Source organism: Leptodactylus fuscus, chromosome 6, assembly GCF_031893055.1.
Source record: "Leptodactylus fuscus isolate aLepFus1 chromosome 6, aLepFus1.hap2, whole genome shotgun sequence".
Taxonomy (NCBI): Eukaryota; Metazoa; Chordata; class Amphibia; order Anura; family Leptodactylidae; genus Leptodactylus; species Leptodactylus fuscus.
In genome coordinates, this window is record NC_134270.1 from 25,573,873 (window position 1) to 25,601,450 (window position 27,578).

Below are 27,578 nucleotides of genomic sequence, written 5' to 3' on the forward strand. Positions count from 1 at the left end.
AAACTGGGCTGGTTAGAGGCTCTCTCCACCATGAATTGGTCCAAACTGGGTTTTTTAGAGGCTCCCTCCACCATGAATTTGCCCAAACTGGGCTGGTTAGAGGCTCCCTCCACCATGAATTGGTCCAAACTGGGGTTTTTAGAGGCTCCCTCCACCATGAATTGGTCCAAACTTGGCTGTTTAGAGGCTCCCTCCACCATTAATTGGTCCAAACTGGGCTGGTTAGAGGCTCCCTCCACCATGAATTGGTCCAAACTGGGTTTTTTAGAGGCTCCCTCCACCATGAATTTGCCCAAACTGGGCTGTTTAGAGGCTCCCTCCACCATGAATTGGTCCAAACTGGGCTGTTTAGAGGCTCCCTCCACCATGAATTGGTCCAAACTGGGCTGTTTAGAGGCTCCCTCCACCATTAATTGGTCCAAACTGGGCTGGTTAGAGGCTCCCTCCACCATTAATTGGTCCAAACTGGGCTGGTTAGACGCTCCCTCCACCATTAATTGGTCCAAACTGGGCTGGTTAGAGGCTCCCTCCACCATTAATTTGCCCAAACTGGGCTGTTTAGAGGCTCCCTCCACCATGAATTGGTCCAAACTGGGTTTTTTAGAGGCTCCCTCCACCATGAATTGGTCCAAACTGGGCTGTTTAGAGGCTCCCTCCACCATGAATTGGTCCAAACTGGGGTTTTTAGAGGCTCCCTCCACCATGAATTGGTCCAAACTTGGCTGTTTAGAGGCTCCCTCCACCATTAATTGGTCCAAACTGGGCTGGTTAGAGGCTCCCTCCACCATGAATTGGTCCAAACTGGGTTTTTTAGAGGCTCCCTCCACCATGAATTTGCCCAAACTGGGCTGTTTAGAGGCTCCCTCCACCATGAATTGGTCCAAACTGGGCTGTTTAGAGGCTCCCTCCACCATGAATTTGCCCAAACTGGGCTGTTTAGAGGCTCCCTCCACCATGAATTGGTCCAAACTGGGGTGGTTAGAGGCTCCCTCCACCATTAATTGGTCCAAACTGGGCTGGTTAGAGGCTCCCTCCACCATTAATTGGTCCAAACTGGGCTGGTTAGAGGCTCCCTCCACCATTAATTGGTCCAAACTGGGCTGGTTAGAGGCTCCCTCCACCATGAATTTGCCCAAACTGGGCTGTTTAGAGGCTCCCTCCACCATGAATTGGTCCAAACTGGGCTGTTTAGCGGCTCCCTCCACCATTAATTGGTCCAAACTGGGCTGTTTAGAGGCTCCCTCCACCATGAATTTGCCCAAACTGGGCTGTTTAGCGGCTCCCTCCACCATTAATTGGTCCAAACTGGGCTGGTTAGAGGCTCCCTCCACCATGAATTTGCCCAAACTGGGCTGTTTAGAGGCTCCCTCCACCATGAATTTGCCCAAACTGGGCTGGTTAGAGGCTCCCTCCACCATGAATTGGTCCAAACTGGGGTTTTTAGAGGCTCCCTCCACCATTAATTGGTCCAAACTGGGCTGGTTAGATGCTCCCTCCACCATTAATTGGTCCAAACTGGGCTGGTTAGAGGCTCCCTCCACCATTAATTGGTCCAAACTGGGCTGGTTAGAGGCTCTCTCCACCATGAATTGGTCCAAACTGGGGTTTTTAGAGGCTCCCTCCACCATGAATTGGTCCAAACTTGGCTGTTTAGAGGCTCCCTCCACCATTAATTGGTCCAAACTGGGCTGGTTAGAGGCTCCCTCCACCATGAATTGGTCCAAACTGGGTTTTTTAGAGGCTCCCTCCACCATGAATTGGTCCAAACTGGGGTTTTTAGAGGCTCCCTCCACCATGAATTGGTCCAAACTGGGCTGTTTAGCGGCTCCCTCCACCATTAATTGGTCCAAACTGGGCTGGTTAGAGGCTCCCTCCACCATGAATTTGCCCAAACTGGGCTGTTTAGAGGCTCCCTCCACCATGAATTTGCCCAAACTGGGCTGGTTAGAGGCTCCCTCCACCATGAATTGGTCCAAACTGGGGTTTTTAGAGGCTCCCTCCACCATGAATTGGTCCAAACTTGGCTGTTTAGAGGCTCCCTCCACCATTAATTGGTCCAAACTAGGCTGGTTAGAGGCTCCCTCCACCATGAATTGGTCCAAACTGGGTTTTTTAGAGGCTCCCTCCACCATGAATTTGCCCAAACTGGGCTGTTTAGAGGCTCCCTCCACCATGAATTGGTCCAAACTGGGCTGGTTAGAGGCTCCCTCCACCATGAATTTCCCAAAACTTGGCTGTTTAGAGGCTCCCTCCACCATTAATTGGTCCAAACTGGGCTGGTTAGAGGCTCCCTCCACCATGAATTTGCCCAAACTGGGCTGTTTAGAGGCTCCCTCCACCATGAATTGGTCCAAACTGGGTTTTTTAGAGGCTCCCTCCACCATGAATTGGTCCAAACTGGGCTGTTTAGAGGCTCCCTCCACCATGAATTTGCCCAAACTGGGCTGTTTAGAGGCTCCCTCCACCATGAATTTGCCCAAACTGGGCTGGTTAGAGGCTCCCTCCACCATGAATTGGTCCAAACTGGGGTTTTTAGAGGCTCCCTCCACCATGAATTGGTCCAAACTTGGCTGTTTAGAGGCTCCCTCCACCATGAATTGGTCCAAACTGGGGTGGTTAGAGGCTCCCTCCACCATTAATTGGTCCAAACTGGGCTGGTTAGAGGCTCCCTCCACCATTAATTGGTCCAAACTGGGCTGGTTAGAGGCTCCCTCCACCATTAATTGGTCCAAACTGGGCTGGTTAGAGGCTCCCTCCACCATTAATTGGTCCAAACTGGGCTGGTTAGAGGCTCCCTCCACCATTAATTGGTCCAAACTGGGCTGGTTAAAGGCTCCCTCCACCATGAATTTGCCCAAACTGGGCTGGTTAGAGGCTCCCTCCACCATGAATTGGTCCAAACTGGGTTTTTTAGAGGCTCCCTCCACCATGAATTTGCCCAAACTGGGCTGGTTAGAGGCTCCCTCCACCATGAATTTGCCCAAACTGGGCTGGTTAGAGGCTCCCTCCACCATGAATTGGTCCAAACTGGGTTTTTTAGAGGCTCCCTCCACCATGAATTTGCCCACACTGGGCTGGTTAGAGGCTCCCTCCACCATGAATTGGTCCAAACTGGGGTTTTTAGAGGCTCCCTCCACCATGAATTTGCCCAAACTGGGGTGTTTAGAGGCTCCCTCCACCATGAATTGGTCCAAACTGGGGTTTTTAGAGGCTCCCTCCACCATGAATTTGCCCAAACTGGGGTGTTTAGAGGCTCCCTCCACCATGAATTTGCCCAAACTCTGCTGGTTAGAGGCTCAATCCACCCTGATTTTCAAAACAAATGTTGGTGCCAACCTCAACTTACTACAAGGGCCAAATTCACTGCTGGTGACAAGCTCTCCTCACTGCAAGTGCCAAATACACATGTTTCAAGGTGTTTTCCTACTGTCAGAGAGGTGGTATTGAGTGTGTAAAGTGTGTAGTTGTTAGGCTGTGATGTTGGGGTAATAGAGGGTCTTTGGTGTGTTAGATGCCCCCAGACATGCTTCCCCTGCTGTCCCAGTGTCATTCCAGAGGTGTTGGCATCATTTCCTGGGGTGTCATAGTGGACTTGGTGACCCTCCAGACACGGATTTGGGTTTCCCCCTTAACGAGTATCTGTTCCCCATAGACTATAATGGGGTTCGAAACCCATTCGAACACACGAACATTGAGCGGCTGTTCGAATCGAATTTCGAACCTCGAACATTTTAGTGTTCGCTCATCTCTAACCGACACCTCTTGGCCTCTTAGTTGTGACATCCAATATGGCTAAGTGTTTTTAGTATTTGCACACCTTTCACCGTCAAGTGCTACACATCATTATTTGGTCCGCCTATTTAGGAGAGCTGTGCTATATACTGACACTCATGGCTAACTTTATTATAGTAATCATGGCATATATTGTTATACTTTATGGTTAATTCCATTAGAGTAATCAAGTCATATATTGTTATTTCACTGAGTTGATCTCAGGACTTTGCATTACAAACTTGCATTTTTTACACCGTATGTACCGTATATACTCGAGTATAAGCCGACCCGGATATAAGCCGAGGCCCCTAATTTTACCACAAAAAACTGGGAAAACTTATTGACTCGTGTATAAGCCGAGGGGGGGAAATGCAGCAGCTACTGGAAAATTTCAAAAATTAAAATGGTCGGAGTTTTTGGGTGCAGTAGATGCTGGGGAAGGGGAGGGGGTGTTTTGGTTGTCTGTCTGCCCCTTCCCTGAGCTTGAGGACTGTTTTTTTTCCCCCCACTTGTAATTCAGTCTGGCTGAATATAGGGTATCTGCAGTGCTCCTATTAACCCCGTCCCGATGGAACAGGAGCACTGCAGATCCCCTATATTCAGTAGACCGGGCACTGTCAGACACAGGGATACCTAATGTGTTTGTGTTTCACAGTCATTTTCTACTTTTATATGTATTCTAGGGAAAGGAGGGATTTACAACTTTTATTTACTTTATCTTTTTATTATATTTTTTTAAAGCTTTTTTTTTTCTCACTATTTTATGGGACATTCTATACATTACCATTACATTTTTTTTCTTGACTCGAGTATAAGCCGAGGGGGGCTTTTTCAGCACAAAAACTCTGCTGAAAAATTCGGCTTATACTTGAGTATATACGGTGTTGTGTCACTTTCTTGAACTATACCTCAGCTCCCATGTGTGATCTTGCATTACTCTCTCAGTCATACCTTAGCTTGTTTAAGGTCCCTTTATGGTTTACCTTTATACATTACGTTATTTGTTACTAACACTGATTATTATATCATATAGAGGCTTTGATGATACTAAAAGCATTTTGTGTGCATTTTGCCGCATCTGGTATTGTACCCTGTACGTTTTTTGTGTATGTCCTTGTACATTTGATACAATCTTAATATTTTGAACAGCTCAATAAATAAAAACCTTTTTGTACTGTGTTTGATGCTGAGTGTTACACTCATCTCAACCTCTCCGGTGTTTTTTTTTTTTTTTTTTTTTAATAATGGTGAACAAGGTTGCACTTGATACATTTGGAGTGCACACAGCTTGACAGGCTAACCGCGCTCTTTCCCACCATTTCCAAAGTGGATTGAAAAAAAGTCAAAATTTTTTGTGCAAATAAACTACAAAAAACAAAAATCACAGACCTCTCCTCCGTGACATGTACGTGCACAAAGTACTTTATTTCGATTGCGCCTAATTTTTTTCATACTAACTTTATGGTACTGCACAAAGTCCTCCTGGGCAGCTATAAGTGAGGGGCCATTAGGTAGATATTTTTTTACATGTTAAAGGCTTTCATTTTCATATTGTGTACCCGGTCCTGGAAAGTAAAATGAGGAAGCTCCATATATAATGTGTTCTCTACAGGCATCGGAACGGTTGTGCACATGGAACGTATCAATTTGCCTGCACAGGATTACAAGGAAAGAACTTCATGAATATTTCTACCTGCTTTCGGAAATGTATTACAGAATATCCTGCTCTACACTGTGATATCAGATCTCAAGTCAATATCAGCATTTCAGCTATGTCTATGATTATCTTACATCCTACAGCTGGAACCCCTACCTGTCATAGCAAATTTTTTTTAAAAAATGTTGTTTTCTACTCCTCACATTCCAAAAGCTATAATTTTTATTCTTCCATTCACAGCCACATGGGGCTTATGTTTTGCAGGACTGTACCTTGCCAGGTTACCATTTACCATATATACTCGAGTATAAGCCAAATTTTTCAGCACAGATTTTGTGCTGAAAAAGCCTCCCTCGGCTTATACTCGAGTCAGCAAAAAAAAAAAAAATTTTTAAAAAAATTATTTATTTATTTTTTTAGGAGGGGAGGGGTCTATGACCAGCCGCAATATCAATGTATAGAATCTCCCATAAAATAGTGGGAAAAAAAAGAAGCTTAAAAAAAATAAAAGTTGTAAATCCCTCCTTTCCCTAGGATACATACAAAAGTAGAAAATGACTGTGAAACACATACACATTAGGTCTCCCTGTGTCTGAAAGTGCCCGGTCTACTGAATATAGGGGATCTGCAGTGCTCCTGTTCCATCGGGAAGGGGTTAATAGGAGCACTGCAGATATCCTATATACAGCCAGGCTGAATTACAAGTGGGGGGAAATAAACCCAGTCCTCAGGCTCAGGGAAGGGGCAGACAGACAACCAAAACACCCCCTCCCCTTCCCCAGCACCTACTGCACCCAAAAACTCCGACCATTTTAATTTTTGAAATTTTCCAGTATCTGCTGCATTTCCCCCCTCGGCTTATACTCGAGTCAATAAGTTTTCCCAGTTTTTTGTGGTAAAATTAGGGGCCTCAGCTTATATTTGGGTCGCCTTATATTCGAGTATATACGGTAATAATCCATACTTTGCACTAATTTTAGTGCATATTTTGTGTACATTGGCTCTTGTTAAGCCCCTACCCCACTAAATCACGCTGTTTTCCCATTCCTTTGTCAAACAAAGCACAAAAGTATCCAAAGCACGAACAGCATGTAAACCAGACACATTTGCTAAATCTTTCTCTTCCTTTTGGAAAAAGATATTTGGGTTTGGCTTTAATCCCAGATAATGTCCAAGGTTTCATAGAAAATCAGGAATTGATTTATAATGAACCTTCCAAAAGGTGGTGCTAGAGTATATTTTCCTTTTTCCACAAAGGGAAACTCACTTAAGGCTAAGGTCCTATGTTGTAAAAGTGCAGTGTTTTACCTGCGGAAACCCTTCTGTTTTCCTTATAGATTTAACAAGGAAAGAAAAAACACAGAGAAAAATGTATAATGAAAACAATGAAAGACGTTGCAGAAAAGTGATGTGATTCTGATTGGCTTTTTAGCTGTGGTTCGCTACGTGGGGTCTAGCCTAAATAATATTCCTTTCCCAGAATATCTAGTAGAGCATGCATGTTGTGTTACAGTATACATAGCAAAAGACAGCCTTAAGGAGTCTGAGGCCTCGTTCACATCTGTGTTGGTAATCCATTTGGGGGAGTCCGCATGGGGACCCCCCTGAACAGACTACTGAATGCATTGGCAAGCGGTGTGCAGTGAAAGTACACGGACCCCGTAGACTATAATGGGGTCCATGTGCTTCTCGCATGGTCTCCACACGGAACATGTGGACAGGCAAGTAGTTCACGATCTACTTTCCTGTCCGCATGACTCAAGTGGAGACCGAGTGAAAAGCACACAGACCCCATTATAGTCTATGGGGTCTGTGTGCTTTCACTGCACACCGCTTGCCAATGCGTTCAGTAGCCATGCGGACTTCCCCCGAACGGATTACCGACGCAGATGTGAACCAGGCCTGAGCTAAATTTCTCCAATGAGTGGTTTCTGCTAACAGCTGGTGTCCACATGAAAAATTATTTACTGATATTTATATCCTTTAGATTATTTCAGTGCTATTTCAGTACACTATGACGAGATTTCCCTATTAAGATGCTATTCCGAGTTTACAGGCAGTGGTGCTGGTACAGCCCACAGTTTACGGCAAATAGCGCGCTACTAATGCTGGAAACAATGGAAAATCCAGGGGCAGCCTGATAATTGGCGGTAACCCGCAGTAACATCGCAACAGAAAGCAAAGAATGAAACCAGGGAATAAAACTATACTTTACGTATGGCCTTGTGATGGGAACCAATCTGCGGCTATATTTCTGTTCAAGTTTGTACCTGAAGTTCAGACTTTCTTCCGCTTTCCTTTTGCTGACATCACAGCTGGCAATGAAGCATGGGATTATATATTTCTCAAACTTCCCCATAAACCTTCGGTAGATGGAGACTCTGGCAGCGGCGTACTCATCAGAGCTGAAATAAATAAGAAAGAAGACCTCAGAAATCACAAGTCGACCTTACTGAACCCATAATTCTCTTAAAAATATCAAATGTATCCTCATCTTACTGTCCAGCGTTGATATATAAGCTTATAGCAGTTCACCAAGGACCACTGCTTTGTGACTACAGTTCTGGTATCGGGAACAATAGTCTGGCAGGACATCACTGGTAAGATTAGTAGCTATATTATGCATCGGCCATCTAAATGCCCCCTGTAAGGGTAGCCATGTCTGGTATAGAAAATTAATTTTTGATCATTGGGGTTCAGGAAACCCCTGGAGACAGGCTGCAAACAACATCTCTGGCTCTGCTGGACCAAAGATGGTTCCACATCACATGTACCGTCTACTGATTTTAAAGGGGTTTCCGAGACCCTATTATTAGGATAAGCCATTAATATCTTATTGGTTGGCGTCCAACTTCTTGCACCCCCGCCAATCAGCTTATGGAAAGGTGAAAGAACCCCTGTTACTGCTGATATTGTGTCCACCAGTTATGTAGTCCTTCTGCAGCTCATTCTCAATTGGGAGGGTGGGACTGAGCTGAGACACAACTGCTATGCAATGTACGGTGCTGCGCCTGGTATACAACGAAGGGGATATAGCGCTCACCCCTGCTTCTTCAGTCAGCTGATTGATAGAGGTGAAGGATGTCAGACCAGGGGTGGGATCCAGTTAAAGGCGCTGGATACTTGGTTTGATGGTGGTCTTAATCCTGAGTTATATGTGAGTATCCTACAAGACGAGTTACTTTGTACACTCGAGTACTAGCGGTAAGAAAAGGACGATATAGTGTTCCAGCAGGACAACGATCCGAAGTATACATCAAGATTAGTGAAGACATGGTTGAATGACAAAGAAGTAGAGGTGCTGGATTGGCCCCCACAGTCCCCAGTAACAAATAACAATACATCTTCTTCCGGGGACCCCATAAGGAGCCTACAGGCGAAAAGTATGTCGGGCGAGGGTGTTGTATTACAGGGTATCCTATCCTACTGATCATACTAATATTATAAATGTGAAAGTTTGTATGTTTGTGTGCCTGAAATTGCATACTTACCTAGATTGTCACTTCAAAGGAAACATAGGCTACTTGTGATGACGCTAAATTCACGGAATTCCCGACTGCAGCCGCCGAATGTATGCGTCGGCTACGCTTGAGGACCCAAGATGACGTTATCTAAGGTCCTTCAGCCAGCAGCTGATAGGTTCGCGGCACTGTGTGGGCGGCCCAAGACACAGTGTGCGAGTCGAAGAACATGGCGGCTACTTGCAGCACCGCCGAGATGCAGACGTGCATTCTCGCTGTACAGCCCACACCACGTCTATCAGGTGTGCCAGCTCGGTTAGTACCATGCGGGAACTGTTGGGCCGCAGGAGAGGAATTCAGAAGGGGCACGCGGGCGGAGGTGGGCGCGGGACAGGCGTTTGGGGGGGAGGGCTGTGGGTGCCCTCGACACCGTGAGGGAGGAGGGGCCGCGGGAGAGGAGTTTGAGGGGGGCCGCATGGGGGCGCAGGAGGGGTGGGTGCAGGAGAGGAGTTTGGGATTGGGGGCGACCGGGAAATGGGGGGACACGGCACAGGAATTATTTTTGGGGGGGAGGTCTCGACCTGGCGGTGGGTACGTGTGCCTACACAGAAGTGTACCACAGCCGAGTGGCGGGCACACTACTCACGGACGAAGTCGCTGGCAAATTCTAGTGTAGAAGAGACTTGGGATGAGATTTGTTTAGTATGAGATAGCCAAGATGATTGTCTATAAAATGAAGGGAGTCTCATGTTCGAAGCTGTAGTGGATGGTGAGATATGGAGCGTGAAACATTGTTACCCTTTTGCTCATCGGTGTAATTTTTCTTTCTAACAGGTCAGAGAAATTCTGCTGGATTGCTTCTTTAATGCTAACAATGTAATGCTTTATTTTCCCTGCGGGGGCGCTGCAGTAATAAATTAACACTTGTTGCAAGATTCTGCCACAGATTACAGCTGATTATTGAACATCCTAACAGCGGCAAGCCGTTCTTGGATCAGTTTATTCCCAAGGAACCCTGCTATGATAAAGGGACTATATAAAGTAGAAATTCATTTAAAATGATGTAATATTAATATAATATTTTGTATACTATGTAATATTATGTATGTTCTTGACATCTGTGATTTATGAATATTGTGTTAGGCTACACAAGTGTCGAGTGTAGTGTAGACCTTGCCTCTATTTCTATGCTGCGGTTTGCATTATACACGGCGTTCTTACTCCACTTTGATATCTTCCATCTTGGGTAGCTCCGTCAGGGCCTGCTCTCCCAACTTCAGCGGCTTCTCCTTTTGAACCTGCTTAGGAGAGGCAACTTGTTTTCTCTTATCCTTCTTTGAGGAAACTTCTCTCCTATCTTTCTTGTTCTGAAACAGAATAATGAGGATTCACATCTGAATATTTCATCTCATCATCCAGCTTTCTTGAAAACATGTTTATCATGTTCACATTAAATCTGGATTTTTTAGGCAGTCTTTTTTATATTTTTTATGGGTTACAAATGTACAAAGAGATCCTGTCTTAAGATCGCTGCCTTAATATAGCTAAGAAGTCAAGTCACAAACACCACTGATGTATAATGAGAAAGCCACGATATTTAAAGGAAACTTTTTCAAACACCAACATGCTTAAAAATATAAATATAATCCATTTAAATAGATATTATGTAATTCAAGTTACAAAAACAGCTACAGACATGAATACTAAAATAAGGTGACTGTGCGTGACGCAGCCTTAGAGGGGTCCTGTCTTGTCTCCTGACATGTCTGCTTTAGGGAAATACTAGTCCTGGGACATCTTTCCTGATAATTCTATGTTGTGGCATTACTCTGTTATTTGCCCTGGATATTACCAAATGAATGTTACCAGTCCCCTAGTGGAAGGCGTGTGTCACTACATAGCCTGGAACTACCTGCTCTACAAATACATAAGTAATGGGTGTGGGGGCCCCTTTGTAAATGCATGGGTAGTGGGTAACTGTATGAGTGGTGGGGATGGGGGTGCCGCGGTGGAAGGAGGCCCTCGGTAGTGGGGAAAGGGGATCTCTGTAATTATATGAGTGGTGTAGGAGAGAGCCCTCCATAACTGTAACCACAAGACATTATTTTTTCCTGATATGTAAGTGCCCCCTATTGCCTTTTTCAGGATGGCACCCTAGGTCCCTAGGCGATCACCTACTCCCCTTTACCCATAGCTCTGGTCCAGCATAACACTTTTACCATATAAAACCAGAGGAACAGAGGAGGATCTATGGAGAGTGGAGGGGGGAGGAGGTGGCTGCTTCAAAAAACACAGAAATACCTGCAGCTGCTAAACTGTGATTTGAGGTCCCCACTTTGTGGAAATGCAGTTTTTTTTGTTGTAGATTTTGCTGCATTTTTGTTGAGCCAAAGCCAAGAATGGCTACAGAGGGAATGGGAAATAGAAGGGAAGTTCTTACACTTCTCCCTTCTGCTCAATCCACTCCTGTCTTTGGCTCAAAAAAACGCAACAAAATCTGCAACAAAAAAAGCTGCGTTTCCGCATTGTGGAGCCTCAGCCTGAGTAAACACGGGGTTTTTTGGTCAGGATTTTGAGGCTGTATTCGCCTCAAAATCCTGACCAAAAAGACGGCTCCCATTGAAATCAATGGGAGCCGCTCAGGTCTTTTGTCTGGGAGCTATTTCTTCCGGCTCCTGGAAAAAAGAAGCGAGATACTCATTCATAAGGCCGATTCGCCTCGAGATTTGGCCTGAAGACACTCCCTCCTCCCGACTAGGCCTATTCATTGGACCTAATCCAGAGCAGAGTGCACGACTGGATTCGAATGCAATGCACGAGCGTTCAGTGGCGGCTACCCGTTTTTTGGTCCGGAACCTGAGGTGACAAAGTTACTTATATTCACCTGTACTATTTCCTTATTGATGAAATGTTATTTTATAGCTGGAGGTACGCTTTAAGAGACTCGGTTTCAGTCTAAATTCTGCACAGATGTGAGGAGGTCTGACGCTGAGATTCTGGTAATGCCTTATACTTACTGAACTGCGGCAAGGATTAAGATCAAAGTAATTATTAGGATCCAAAGCAGAGACTGTTGTGACAATTTCGAGATATTTGGCACAAGTCATGATAATTCCTTCTCCTTACTGGGTGATGTTAATTAATCCCATGTTATTTCCTGCCCTGAGAATAATGAACTGCTGACATCGCCGCTTTGGATGCTGCCACCAATTTATCTTGTTAATTCTGGGTAGGTATGACAATGTTTTGTATCATACACAAGATAATACCCAGTATTTGTGGTATCTGAAGAACTGTAACTAGTGATAATGTCAGTGATGACTCTGAAGACCTTTTATAATAGTATAGAAAAAACAAAAACAAATAATAGTATAACAAAATAACAAATAGTATAAAAAAAATAAATATAATAGTTTAAAAAAAATAAATTAATAAATGAATATAAACCCCCCCAAAAAAACAAATAAAGCAATGTAAATAAAGAACCACATTGCAGAAACCACAGCATTTCACATTACCTCCAAAGTGAATAAGGGTTGGTTCACATCTGTGTTGGTATTCTGTTCTGGGGAGTCCACATGGGGATACTGAATGCAATTGCAAGCGCTGTGCAGTGAAAGCACGGATCCCCATAGACTATAATGAGGTCCATGTGCTTGCCGCAGTTCACAATCTACTTTCCTGTCCGCATTATTCGTGTGGGTTGTGCGCAGCAAGCACACAGACCCCATTGCAGTCTATGGGGATCCATGTGCTTTCACTGCACAGCGCTTGCAATTGCGTTTGGTATTCTGGAATCCGCGGCAAGAAAGGGCACGTTGGTAAGAAACCATTTGCGGAAAAAAGAAGTAAACGGCTCCAATTGAAGTCAATGGGAGTCGTTTTTTTAGACCGGATTCTGAGGCGGATTCCGTGTCAAAATCCAGTCCAAAAAACCCTGTGTGAACCCAGCCTTAGGCCGGGCCCCCACGGGCTGTAAACACCGAGATTTGGCCATGGTAGAAACCCCAAGGGAAAAAATGCGGTGTTTTACAGTACTTGTAATGTGGATGGGATTCATGCGAATCCCATGCCCACTTTGCGGAAAAAAATTGCAGCACGGACACGCTGCGATTTCCAAAACCGTTGCGGTTTTGAAAATGGCAGCATGTCAATTATATCTACGGAAACGCCGGCCGCTTTCCCATAGATATAATTGTAACAAAGTCCGCAGAGGAAAACTCCGTGAACTTTCTGTTCAAAGAGCTGTGGGAAGAACCGCAATGTGTTCATGCTGCGGTTGTTCCTGCAGCGCTTTAGCGCAGTAGTTCCGGCCCGTGGATCGTTAGCCTTAGGCTTCGTTCACATTCATTTTCGTACCGGACATCAGATGGCAGCATTAATTTCAATGTCAGTAAATGGAGGCTATTCACATGACCTTTATTTATCACAGACTGTTAAAATATAGGTCATGTTCTATTTTTGCCCATTTTCAAGGATCCTTCCATACATAATGGAAAAGGGGTGCCCCTTGGGTGCAGGACAGCAGTGAAAAGTAAACGTTTTTCATGTTGGTTTTGCATCTCTATTGTGTGAATCTAGCTTAAGGGTATTATCAGAAAGGCAAAATTCTCATCATAAAATATCTACGGAAACTGATGCAGATACACAAGACTGAGCTTCAGCATTTTGCAGCCTTGGGTTTCAGCTGTGGATCTGCACACAGTCCCATCATGGTGGTGAAGTCATAGAACATAGGTTAGGGTATACAAACCAAGTTTTCACTTTCCACCACTGGTTCTGCCCGTTTGTCTAGCAGGGCTTTTGTTTCCATTGCTCGACGAAGCATCCGGACAACTTCCTCCCTAATTTCCTGATCCATAAGCCTTGGTTTAAAGGACACCTGGACCATACACCTCTGGAAGAGACAAAGAGAAATGATTAAGACTAATCTTTTTTGGAACATCACAATGAGGCCCCACCTAGCAAGCCACAGCAATTTTTTCTGCAATGTGTGGATGGGATTAGCCAGAATGCTTTCCACTTTGCAGGCAATATAATATGCCGTATTTTCAGCCGTGGAATTTCCTTCACGGCCAAAATGTTGCATATTTGCAACATTCTGCACATGTTTAATGGACCATAATAAAGGCTGCATTCACGGAGGATCTGTCATCAATCCTGATATGTATATATATTATTGCATTCACAGAAGTCTATGTTGTGCTGTTCCTTTGCTATTCCTCGGGTGGGTGTTGCCAGTTAGGGGTATGACCATGAACACTGACATTGTCCAGTCAGTCTTGGGGAACAGTAATGCAAATTGTCAATTTATTCCTTCATTTTTAGGAGGAACAGTTATGAGAAAAAAATGCCCCTTTGGGGCAACATGGTGGCTCAGTGGTTAGCACTGCAGCCTTGCAACGCTGGAGTCCTGGGTTCCAATCCCGCCAGGAACAACATCTGCAAGGAGTTTGTATGTTCTCCCCGTGTTTGCGTGGATATTCCTCCCATTCTACAAAGACATACAGGAGAAAAAAATGTACATTGTGATCCCTATATGGGGCTCACAATCCACATTATAAAAAAAGACAAAACAAAATGTACCTTTGAGAATATAAGTGCTCGCTTACAGGGACAAAGAAGAAACTGAAACAATTTCTCTTTAAGACCTACAGTATGTTCTAACATTTACATAAATATTACCCATCATTAAATCCAAGGTGGTCACTTAAAGGGGGTCTATCACCTGACCCCCACCATCTCAACGCAGCCCTGCAGCTGGAGAGGCTATGGTCCCCTGATTCATACAGTTTCCCCCTTGGAAATGGAGGCAGCAATTTACAAGGGGAAACACTGTATGATTCAGGTATCCAATCTATCTACAGGGTTGGGTTGTTATGTTGAGTTCATATGACAGACTCCCTGTAAGAGCCAACTTTGCCGAGGACGACCACCGCTGCCGCAGACTTGACTGTGACTTTGTACTCTGCCCTGGTGTAGTATCCATTTTCCATGTTAGTGCTTTGCTGACTGTATTGCTGCTATCATGCAATAACCAGCCTTTGTACAATCACTATTATATCATCCTGTAAAAAATAAAAACACCCCATTCTTACTTACCTTTCCGGGCAATACAGTACCAACCGATGGGGATACGGTGATGGGAGAGTCCTCAGGCAACTGGAACTGAAATGACGTAGGGCCAACTGGTGCGATCTCGCCCTTCCCAATCCTTGGTACAGGATGAGTGAACTCATTACAACTTGTATGTGAATTGACAACATACAGGGTTGCGGTGGAGGTGTCACTTAAAGCTGTTGCTGGAAACTGAACCAAGGAATGAGAAAGCTCCAGAGGTGGATGGACCCCGATGGCTTTACAACTGATCCTAAACTGTCTGAAAACATAAAAAGGAAATTAAGGAGGACATTTTTTTTTAATGCAAAGGGTTAAACATGCAAAAGGATCTATAGGTGTATATTGTTAGGATTTAAAGAGGATCTTTCATTTTTTGGAATGATCAGCCGCATTTGGCCAATTGTCAGCCAACTGCCCCATGATGGCGTATCTTAGCTGTTAATGTTCATGGTGGGATTGTTTGTATGACTGAACAATCCCACCCAAAGTCATCCCATCATTGAGCTCTATAGTGTATGGACGACCGCAATCTCCTCATGTATGGGATATTTATCAGCTGACAAGTCTATGGCCATCTTTAATGAGGCAAGACTCTTGCTATGATCTTGAGAACGTCCATATCATCCTGTACAAGAATGTTGAATTAGCAGAATCCCTACACTATTGTTACAAACAAAACCTTCTAATAACCTTGGCCGGGTCATACTGTGTTATATCAAATAAGGATAGGAAAGAACGTAAGAGCGATTTAATAAATAAGAGGATGTGAATGTGCTGAATACTGCAGGCCATATGACAAGGTCACAAAACACGTATGAATAACGTCTTGTAAATGATGGTAATAGCATTTCCGGAATGAATTTCCAATTAACGGTAATGTCTGCAATTTTCTTTTACAACAACATCCAAACAAAACTATTTCCACTTACCTATTAATAGCCGATTTGCAAGTGAGGTCGAAACGATATTCTCCAGCTTTTGGTGCCTTGAATATTACATCCAGCGTAATGGTTTCCAAGGGGAGAATAGTTCCAAAGCCGTCATTTGGCTGAATATCTACATACTATAAATCAGAAGGAAAGATCAACCTGACAAGTGCAATCTGTTTTATCTGCCGGCCAAATACACCTACTTGTCATTTATTCACATGTATATGATAATGTGAGATTTATAAAAATGCTGATTTAAGTCAAATGTATTGCACGTCAATGTAAGAGCTTCCTCTTTATTAACAGGGATCTCCAACATCACATTACAGATGATCTGTCCGATATCAGTTTGGTGGAAATCTGGCTTCAACTTTCTGAAGGACACACAGTGTCTTCATGGTTTACGCTGGTCCTTAGCCCCACACACTTTACATGTATTGACCTCTGCAAGACATTCATCTTTGTCCTACTGTTGTATACAATAAAGAGACCCTTGAAAACAGTGGATAGGCGTTGATGTGAAGAGTCATACCCCCACTGACCTCAAAGGTCATCATATTGTGTATACTTTTTTAGGCTAAGGCCCCACGCTGCAAAAATGCGCCTTTTTTTGAGCCAAAGCCAGTAGTGGATAGAAGGTAGAAGTATAAGTAATTCCTATATATTTCTCATTCTTTTTGTAGATACTCCTGGGTTTGCCTAAAAAAAAATGCAGCAAAATTTGCAACACATAAAGCCACTTTTCCCGTAATGTGGAGCCACAGCCTTAATGTATTTTATTTGTTGTGCAGCAATTGTTGCTGGAAACCCTTTAAGTCAGGCACCATGGTGAAGTAGGGTGACCAGAAGGATATATACAGATGGAGCAGAGTTAGGCCTCTTGCAGACAACCATGATGTGGGTCAGTGTGCTATCCATGTATTTCACGGATAGCAGACTGACCCATTCATTTCTATGGGCCCGTACACTTGACCGTCAATTACACAGTCACGTGTGCGGGCCGATAGGCTGCAAAATAAAGAACTCTACATCCTACTGGGAGTAGAAGAGGCCACTGTGGAGATCGCTGCCCAATACGTGTCCAGCTGTCACCAAATAAGAGGAAGATGAGACTCCACGGACTGTTATACCCCAAACTACCCGCCCCACCTCCCCATATAGCAGCCACCAACTAAGAGGAAGATGAGACTCCACGGACTGTTATACCCCAAATCAACCCCCCCCATACCCACCACTCCCCCCCACCCGACTCCAACTCTCCCTCACACTTTACTAGCTTTGGCAATGCCAAATATCTATTCGGACGTGCCAATAAAGCCTGTTTGATTTGATTTGAACAGGGCCTATTACTATCCTATCCTGCGGCCCTTACTTCTGTGACTCCTATTCATTTAAAGAAGAATAGACGAGTCCATAGACAAGTACTGGGGGGCGTTCCTCCCCGCTCTCACAGTACAGTGATATAGGCGCTACTGTGAGGAAGGGCGTTCCTAATTGACTGTCAGAAACGCCCTTGTGACAGTGAAGAGCTACAGTACCGGCACCGATAGCTCTTCACTGGGGCACAGATCGTGAAAGCTGATGTCGGCTTTCAAGTGGTATATAAACCTGCCTGTGCCCCAAGTGCTGAAAGGTTCTCTTTAATGATAGGGGCCTTGGAAGCACGGCCAGTGCACGGGTGGTACACGAGTGACATCCACGTGTCCCCCATGTGCCATCCGTGCCTTTAATTCACGGCCGCGGAAAATCGCGCAGTTGCCTGCAATCGGCCTTAACCTGAACTTTTACAATTGGTTAAACAGCTATAGCAGTAGACAAAGACCAATGAAAAGTCAGAGGAAAACATGTTTCATTGAATTTTCATTGCTTTTGTTGTTTTCTGTGATAAGATGACGCTGCAGCAGTTTAACCAATTGCAGAGGTTTGGGATAACTCTGCTATAACTGTATATAGATCAACAAATGAAACACCTAAGCTAAGAACTACTGAGAATGAGAAGAACGTACAAAGAATCGTTGGTCAGATGCTACATAAGATGGGACATGTGCTTATACTATATTCAAGTCTATATGTAAGATAGCTAACAATAACAAGTTGTATATACATACCTCCGGTATTCCCATGAAACCAAATTCTTGGGGCAGAATTGACTTGTTGGATAGCTGAATGGAAGCCTGAACAGCTTCATAGATTGTGCAGTGGCCAAAATCCACAGCTTTTGGATTGATTTCTAAATCTGATGTGGTCACCACGGCATGAACAGTGAAGGAAACAGGTCGGGTCTGCAAAGAAAGAATAGTGTGAGCAGTGATGTGGAAACTGAAGACTGTTTGCCTTAGCTGTCATCCCATGTCCGCACAATCTGATGCCAAATTGTCATACGTTCTGGATAAGCAGACGGAAACCACAAGGAATTTCATGTACATCCCTGTCAGGTCTAAAATGCCTCCCAAACCAATAATAGTGCTTTGCAGGGAAGCTGACCGATGCAGATATTATCATCTTTTTATGGACATGCAAATCAGCCTCAAGTGCACTGAGGGCGGGGCCTGACTTACCAGATTTGCCTACTGATAGCCACAAGTGCTCTGAATGTCCTCTAATATTGCTCCTAATGTCATCCCTGACATTTTAGCCTCTTCCTACATCACATATAACTGTATACAAATCTATCAAATTGGTGCCACCCTTAATGCACTTACAGGCTGATTTGCATATCCATAAAAGGTGATTAATTGGTTTATGGTCACACAAATAAGCCATGTAGTCGCTATACTATTATGTGAGAGGTGTCAGACAGGGGGCGTGATTCAGAGCTCCAAGCATAGCAGCCAGTGACAGAGCTCAGAATCCCACCCCCTTGTCTGCTCCTGCCTGACCCCGCCCACCTGACAGTACAGAGTCTAAATAACATATCAGGCACCAAAACTAACAGCACTGATTGCTTTGCATGGTGGGGGCTAGACAGAAAATTCCAACTGTGCCAGAATCAGTGAAGCAGAAGCTATTGAATGATGCAAAGGACTTGTTGGAGGTGGTGAAAGCTCCCCCTTAAGTGAATGGAACCAGATGTAGTTCCCTGAACAGATTGAGTCACAGCGCTACACCAGGGTCACGTCTGCTTCTTTCTTGGGATTGCGGAGGTTGGAATCCACTGATTATAAAGTGACAACATATCCTAGTAAGATGTCATCACATCATTCACATTTACATCTGACTAAGGTTATGGTGCAGATCAAGATGTTGCTAGTCATAATTTTTAATAAGCAGACTTTTCACATGGCCCAGTGTGTAGACCACATGTTATCAGACCTATTAGGGTATTTATTTTTACATTTTAGATAGCTCCTTATGGATGTTGGCTTAAGAAGACTACCACTGTCCAAATGTAATATTAGGGTATATGGCCGTCATATAGGGGGCTCCTCACAGCAGGACTGTGCAGGAAGGACAGACGGAACTACAGTACTGGTGTAGGAAGGAGTCTCAACTACTTAGTACCATCTACTTAAAGAGAACTTTTCACCAGCTCCACCAACTCCAACTCTTTGAATCCTTCTATTGGTGTTGCTCCACTGATTCTGGCACAGTTGGAATTTTTTCTTTAGCCCCCACCACTCCCAATCATTTCTCTTAGTTTCAGGACAGTTAAGCTTTTTAGTGGTCCTGAGTTTTCTGCACTAGCCCAGGACCAGTCAGCTGACAGCAGAAAACTTAAAGGGATCCTATCATTTAGATGGCATTTTTTGTGCCAAACACGTCGGAATAGCCTTAAGAAAGGCTATTCGTCTCCTACCTTTCGTTGTCTTCTCCGCGCCGCCGTTCGGTAGAAATACCGATTTTTGCCGGTATGCAAATGAGTTCTCTGGCAGCACTGGGGGCGGGCCCCAGCGCTCAAACAGCACTGGGGGCATCCCCAATACTGCGAGAGAACTCTCCATCTTCTTCAGGAACGTTGTCTTCCTGTGTCTTCTTCTGGCGGAGGCAGTGAAACTTGTAGGTCTCGGGCAGTGCTGACTGCACACGCCCACAGGCCACAAGAAAATGGCCGCTTACTTACTGTGTAAGTAAACGGCCATGAACGCAGCACTTTGAACAGAAAGTTCACTGACTTTCTGTTACAATTATATCTACGTAGAAGCCGCCGGTGTTTCCATAGATATAATTGACATGCTGTGATTTTCAAAACCGTGACGGTTTTGGTATTTGCAGCGTTTCTGCGCTGCAATTTTTTCCGCAAAGTGGGTATGGGATTCACATGAATCCCATCCACTTTGCAAGTACTGTAAAACGCCACGATTTTTTCCTGTGGCGTTTCTGCCGCGGGCAAATCGTGGTATTTCCGGCCCGTGGGGTCCCAGCCTTACGCTGAGGCCCCACATTGCGGAATGCAGCTTTTTTTGTTGCAGATTTTTCAGCGTTTTTTTAAGCCAAAGAGTAGCTACAGAAGGAATGGGAAATATATAAGAAGTTCTTATATTTCTCCCTTCCGCTCAATCCACTCCTGACTTTGGCTCAAAAACTGCTGCGTTTCCGCAACGTGAGACCTCAGCCTTATAAAGATCAGTAATATGGCTTCATGCGGAAAATCTAATCTGTACAGACTTGGTAGAAAAAGCTATCATAAAGATAAATGATCAGTGTGATAGGCGCGCTTCTTGGAAAACACACAAAGATTGGCCTGCAGCCATTACTCGGCAGACAATTACTCCATAACCTTTTATGTTAATGAACATTTCGCCTCCCTGCGGTTCCCTTCTACAAGAAACAAGAGGTTTTGTCTAACAATAAGAAGATAAATAAATGTTATTTCTTGTGATAAACCAAGTTAAATCTTAATTATTCTGATATGAACTTCTTCCAAGAGTCCTTGGCTCACAGTGTGGTCTGTATGACATTACTGAAGAAGCTTCTTATTCTCCCTTACTAAACATCCAATGCATAAAGTGCTGCATTTTAATATGACAGACGCAATGTTATAAACCAGCAAACTATTTTGGGCCATCTTTCATGTACTTGGTAAGATAATGAGTTTTATAAGTGATTATAAAGGGCTGTCCGGATGATAATCACAATTTCATCAACTCAGCGGGAGCTCAAGCAGAAACCATCAATGCAGCGCTCCAACTTTCAGAAACGTGAAAAATAGGTTACTACTAGAGATGAGCGAGTAGTGAAATATTTGAGATTCGATATACGTTTCGAGTAGAGCCTCAATATTCAACTACTCGATCGAATATCAAATACCATTATAGTCTATGGGAAAAAATGCTCCTTTCAGGGGAAACCACTATTTGACTAAAGGAGAGTCACCAAGTCCACGAATAGCAGGAGGAGAGTGTTGAGGAGGAGCGAAGTGCAGTTAAAGCGCACGGACCCCATTATAGTCTATGGGGTCGTGCGCTTTAGCTGCATAGCGCTTGCAGTTGAGCTGATATTCCATTCGGGGGGTCCTCCTGCGGACTCCTTCTGGACGGGAGGCAAGCGCTAATGTGAACCGGCCCTTACTCGTCCTGCAGAACCAGCATTGATTGGCCAAATGCTATAGCATTCGGCAAATCAACGCTGGTTCTGCAGCAGGCTACTCCTTGCTAGTCGGGAGAGCTGGCAGTTTGCGGTTACGCGGGAGCTGACTTTTTCTCATAGGAATGCATTGACCAGCGTTGATTGGCCGAATGCTATACAGTGTACAGCATTCGGCCAATCAACACTGGTTCTGCCGGAGGCTCATCTGTGAGGAGGCGGAGTCTAAGATTGGACCACAATGGAGACTGCTGTGGTCCGATTTTTTTTTTTTTTTTCTTATGGTAGAGTTGGAAGGGACCTCAAGGGCCATCGGATCCAACCCCCTGCGAGTGCAGGTTTTCCTAAATCATCCCAGCTATATGTTTATCCAGATTCCGCTTGAAGATTTCCATTGATGGAGCGCCCACCACCTCCCGTGGCAGCCTATTCCACTCTCTCACTACCCTCACTGTCAGAAAGAAAGACTTCGTTGATTGGCCAATCAACACTGGTCAATGCATTCCTATGAGAAAAAGTCAGCTCCCTCGTAACAGCAAGCTGCCAGCTCTCCTGACTAGCAAGGACGAGCCTGCTGCAGAACCAGCGTTGATTTGCCGAATGCTACACAGGTTATAGCATTCAGCAAATCATCGCTGGTTCTGAATCGAATCTTTACTGCGAGTATTTCGAATATCGTAGTATTCATTCGAATACCTACTCGATCAAATACTACTCGCTCATCTCTAGTTACAACCAATAAAATGAGTTATAGTCAAAGTCAAAGAAGAAATACAGAATGTGTTCTGAGAAGGACAACAATGCAGATGGCTAAAAGCTATGGGTGGACTGGTTTTCAGGTATAGATACCCCATTTTAAGGCTTTGACACAAAATGTGAGGCGGAATCAATGCAGCTATTTTCATATACCCGTGGCCATTTTTTTGAACTACAGGAGTGTACTGCGCATGCGCAGTACTCTCACGTAAGCGGCCACAAAAAAAATGGCCGCGGGCATGTGTAGTCGGCTCTGCCCGAGTCCCGATTGCAGAGCTGACTGCGCATGTGTAGAAGTTTGAACACAGCGCTGGAAGAAGATGCGGAGAGAGGCTGTTCCAGACGAAGATGGAGGCGGCGCTTGAGATTTCTCTCACAGCATTGGGGACGCCCCCAGTGCTGTTTGAGTGTTGAGGACCGCCCCCAGTGCTGCGAGAGAACTCATTTGCATACCGAAGAAAATCGAGATTTCGACCGAACAGCGGCGTGGAGAAGACATCTAAAGGTAGGAGAAGAGTAGCCTTTCTTAAGGCTATTCCTACGTGTTAGTAAGAAAAAAAATAGCATTTCAAAGATAGAATCCTTTTAATTTTAGTATCAGGGAAATTACATTTTTATAGCAGCAAAAAGTAATACTAAAACAAAAATTTAATCTCTTTTACAGTAATTTTTATATAGGTGAAAATTATTGGTGTGTATGGCTGCAGCCAAAAGGTGCTGTGTGAAAAAACGCGGCAGAGACACATGCGGTTATTCCTGCAGCACTTTGCACAAAAGGTCCGCCGAGTTTTCCTCTATGTACTTTCGGTTTCCATTATACCTATAGGGAAGCCGCCAGCAATCCTGTAGGTAAAACTGACATGCTGCAATTTGCAAAAACGTAAGCGTTTTTCAGACTGCAGCATTTCTGCTGCAGATTATTTTCTGCAATGTGTGGCCGGGATTAGCCAGAATGCCATTCACTTTGCAGGGACTGTAAAACGCTGCATTTTTTTCTGTGGCATTTCCAACATGACCAAATCATGGCATTTACGCATCATGGAGCCCCCAAACTATTGTTTGTCCAAAGTGGGCATTTGTGGGTGTTTGGGGCCAAACTCATATGTTAATATAGACGTATAAATTTTACAATGGGTAAAAACACAATGGGCTGATTCATTGATGAAAATAAGCCAGAACTTAATTCTGTACCAAAAAAACTGGCAGACACGCTATACACCACATTTACTAAGGGCTAGTTCACACGGGGCCAATGGAGCAGATTTTGACAGTGGATTTCGCCTCAAAATCTGCCTCCATACAATGGAGCCCTATGTGAACTGCCAGCGTTCGATTTTCATTTATCATCCAGCACTAAATAAATCTAGCATATTTCAGATCTGGCAAATTTTAAGACTGGCCTAAGTTTACACTGTCTCACTATTATACAGCATTAGTAAATCTGCCCCATTGTAAGTCAAAGTGCAACAGTAACACTGACCTGATCAACTACTGATATTGTCAACGGAGCCTCCAATACTCCAGTCTCCTTATCAAAATATGCACTGGCATCTTGTGAAAGTAAGTGCCTAAAAAGAAAAAAGTCACTGTATTACAAACATTTGCATTAAACAGTATGGCCATAAGAATGGATCGCATAACGTCTACTATACATACATGTTTTAATGTACCAGGTTTGTTGAATAACTACATAGAAGGCACATGGGTGATATCCATGTGTCGCCCGTGTCTCCATGGCTCTTTTCATTCTAATGAGTGAGCCTGAGCATCAAAACAGGATAGGACCTATCCTAAGTTTTGCCCCGGGGTTGGGCCACATACACAGGCCCGTAATAATACACATGCATGTCTATGGAGGCATAGGAACAGATAGGCTCAGGTGCTAGCTATGAAAAACATGGTTAGCTCACTGACAATGCGGACAGTTCTGTGCAGGAAGCCTTAAAGGGACTGTCTAGTTTCAACAAATAAATGTTAATGATTGTGTAATGAAAAGTTCTACAATTTTCCAATACACTTTCTGTATCAATTCCTTGCAGATTTCTACATGTTGGCTTGCTGTCATTCATTCCACTTATAGTGGATAAAATTCAGACCATGGTCATGTGATATACAGTCCATGATCATGTGATATACAGTCCATGGTCATGTGATGTACAGTCCATGGTCATGTGATATACAGTCCATGCTCATGTGATATACAGTCCATGATCATGTGATATACAGTCCATGCTCATGCGATATACAGTCCATGGTCATGTGATATACAGTCTATGGTCATGTGATATACAGTCTATGGTCATGTGATATACAGTCTATGGTCATGTGATGTACAGTCCATGCTCATGTGATATACAGTCCATGATCATGTGATATACAGTCCATGCTCATGTGATATACAGTCCATGCTCATGTGATATACAGTCAATGCCCATGTGATATACAGTCCATGCTCATGTGATATACAGTCTATGGTCATGTGATATACAGTCTATGGTCATGTGATAGACACACAGGTGCACAGCTTGTTAAGGTCACAGCTCAGTAATCAGACATCTGCCTGGTAATGAGCTGTGCACCTGTGTCCATCACATGACCATAGACTGTATATCACATGACCATAAATTGTATATCACATGACCATAAACTGTATATCACATGACCATAAATTGTATATCACATGACCATAGACTGTATATCACCTGACCATGGACTCTGTATCACATGACCATGGACTGAATTTTATCCACTGGAAGTAAACAATGAATAACAACAAGCAGAGATCTAGTAAGCTATGAGGAATTGATACAGAAATGATATTGAATAATTGTAGAACTTCATTTTACAAACCATAGCATTGAGTTTTTGAAAATTGACCCCCTTTAAGGAGCTTCTCGGCTCCAAATTGATTTTTTATATTGATGACCTGATAGGTGGCCAGTATGAAAAATCAATTTGGGGCTGGACAACCCCTTTCATTTATCTGTGGCTTCTTAGTACACACTTGACATTACAATCTTCACCTGTCAATACGGACATTAATTTACATCATCTGCCATTTCCATACTGAATAACATGACTCTTATACACAAAAATATCAATCAGACAAGACGGACAGAAATTCTGCCATCACTATCTGACATTTATTCCATTACGACTATTGTAGAAAGAGGGAAAACCAGGGAACTTATAAATGTTAACTTGTTAAAGAGAACACAAGATTGTGACCCCCTGGAGTCAGATGCACGTGACTAAAATCTGAATATTGTGCTACATAATGTGTTTTGCTCAGTCGGTTTGTGGCGGCTTCTGCTGCATTTTTCGGAGCCGAAGACAGAAATGGATTCAAAACGAACAGGGACTTTTAATGGGTCCACGGTAGAGAGTTGAAGGGGCTTTATGGGATCAATTGATCATGTCTTTGGTCAGGCGTGCAACTAAGAAACACCCGGCCCATAGTTAACTTTTGACTGGGCCCCACACGGTATAACATCACCTTAATTGGCCCCCACATAATATAACACCCCCTTTCCTGAACCCCTACAAGATTTAACACCTCCTTTCCTGAATCCCTACAAAATATATTGCCCCTTTTATTCAATAACACACAATATAGTATATTACCCTTTATTAGCCCCATTAAATATAGTGTCTCCTTTATTGGGCCCCATACAGTATACAGTACTTCTCCATTTTCTGACCCCCACACAGTAAATGCCTCTTACTGGCTTCCCACACAGTATACTGCTCCTTTAGGGCTAGTTCACATGTGATTACGTGTGTCCATATTCCGTTGCGGCTTTCCGCTCCATATTAGGCCCAAATGAATGTGCCTAGTTCGGAGCATGCTGTTGCGAGGCGGACGCCAGGGATGAATCAGTCGCTGAATCCTCCTGAAGAGAGGACAGCTTGTTTCTTTTTTCTGCTAGCGGCAGCATGCCGCTAGCGGAAAAAAGAACGCTAGCGGTCTACATAGACCACCATTGTGAAGGGGTGGATTATGACGTGGATTCTGCACCAAAATTCGCACCCTCTTGCTCCGTGTGAACAGGGCCTTACTGGCCCCCATACAGTAAGTGCCCCCTTTACTGACCCCACACAATATACTGCCTCCATCCTGTCCAGCAGATAAGGGACAATATTCACATATCCATCCCTGTTCCTGGTCAGGGACTCTTCCACTAGGCTCCAGGCTCTTGCTGGATATTACCCCCGGGGGTGAAACTAGCCTCACTGCTGCCTGAGGCAAACTATAGAAATTTTATCAAATAAGAGGGAACTCAAGCAGAAACCATTACTGCGGGCTCCAGGAACCTGATAAATAGGTTACTATCCATAAAATGAGCTGTAGTCAAAGTCAAAAATTCAGACTTTCACTTTTCAAAAATGTTGGTGGTACAGCGTGGGAATCTAGGTGGGCCGGGGCAGAAACGGATGTAGATTTCATGTATAACTCTCACCAGAAAAATGTAGAGAGTTCTGCCCTGCCCACATGAAAGTGGCAAGCGAGGTGCAGAACGACGAATGTGGTGAAAGGGTCTTGTGCCAGAGATACACCACAGTATCATCCATCTAGTGACATAGTTGAGTTGATAAATTCCCTTCTGTGTCCAAAGATATAAAAATCTTACTTTTTGAATAATATGTTTCATCAATATCAATGATTCTAAGGCCCGTTCACATCTGCATTCAGGTTTCTATTCAGGGAGTGCGTTTGGGGAGTCCCCGAACGGAAACCTATACATATAGAAAAGCAGTTACCTGGGAAAACGTGTGGACCCCAATGACTGTAGGTCCATATGATTTCCGCACGAAACATGCACTTTTCTTTCTGCATGATTTGTGCGGAAACGGAGAAGAAATCACACGGACCCCATTATAGTCTATGGGGTCCATGTGGTTTCCTTAGGTAATTGATTTTTAAGGCGTATAGGTTTCCATTCGGGGGTCCCCAAGCAGACTCCCTGAACGCAGATGTGAACAGGGCCTAAGAGAGTTCAGTTATGGTATTTTCCTATTTATTTAAATAGTCACTTGACTCCTTTACATGGACAGCCGAAACCTAAACCATGTGACCTCTGGCAGGGGGTTCTCTGAGCTGGACCTCCGCTCGTTACTATTTTCTGCCATGTCCTTTCCACTTACCATAACACCCTGATTTGGGAAACTCCTTTCGATTCTGCGACCCTTCTCATGTGTTTCTCTCGTCTCTCTTCTAGCAGAAGGTCACTGGCTTTGTTATTGTTGTGTTATCAAGTGACGGTAATTTGTTTTCTGTGCGTGATCTTGGCTTACCCTCTACTGCATTGCGGATCGTCCTCATACCAAGTGCAAGTCATAAATTACTCAGATTTTTCT

At 44.0% G+C, this 27,578-nt stretch overlaps 1 protein-coding gene across 1 annotated transcript in view; it reads right to left on the reverse strand.

The window, feature by feature from the left end:
- The window catches only part of CFAP74 (cilia and flagella associated protein 74), a 121,980-nt gene that overhangs the window by 31,945 nt on the left and 62,457 nt on the right, over positions 1-27,578 (reverse strand). Inside the window, exons 22-28 of the mRNA XM_075279619.1 lie at positions 23,701-23,788; positions 18,050-18,223; positions 15,942-16,075; positions 14,995-15,271; positions 13,646-13,789; positions 10,114-10,259; positions 7,702-7,836 (exon numbers count right to left, since the gene is read on the reverse strand). Coding sequence (XP_075135720.1) covers positions 7,702-7,836; positions 10,114-10,259; positions 13,646-13,789; positions 14,995-15,271; positions 15,942-16,075; positions 18,050-18,223; positions 23,701-23,788 — 1,098 coding nt within the window. The remainder of the gene's footprint in view (positions 1-7,701; positions 7,837-10,113; positions 10,260-13,645; positions 13,790-14,994; positions 15,272-15,941; positions 16,076-18,049; positions 18,224-23,700; positions 23,789-27,578) is intronic.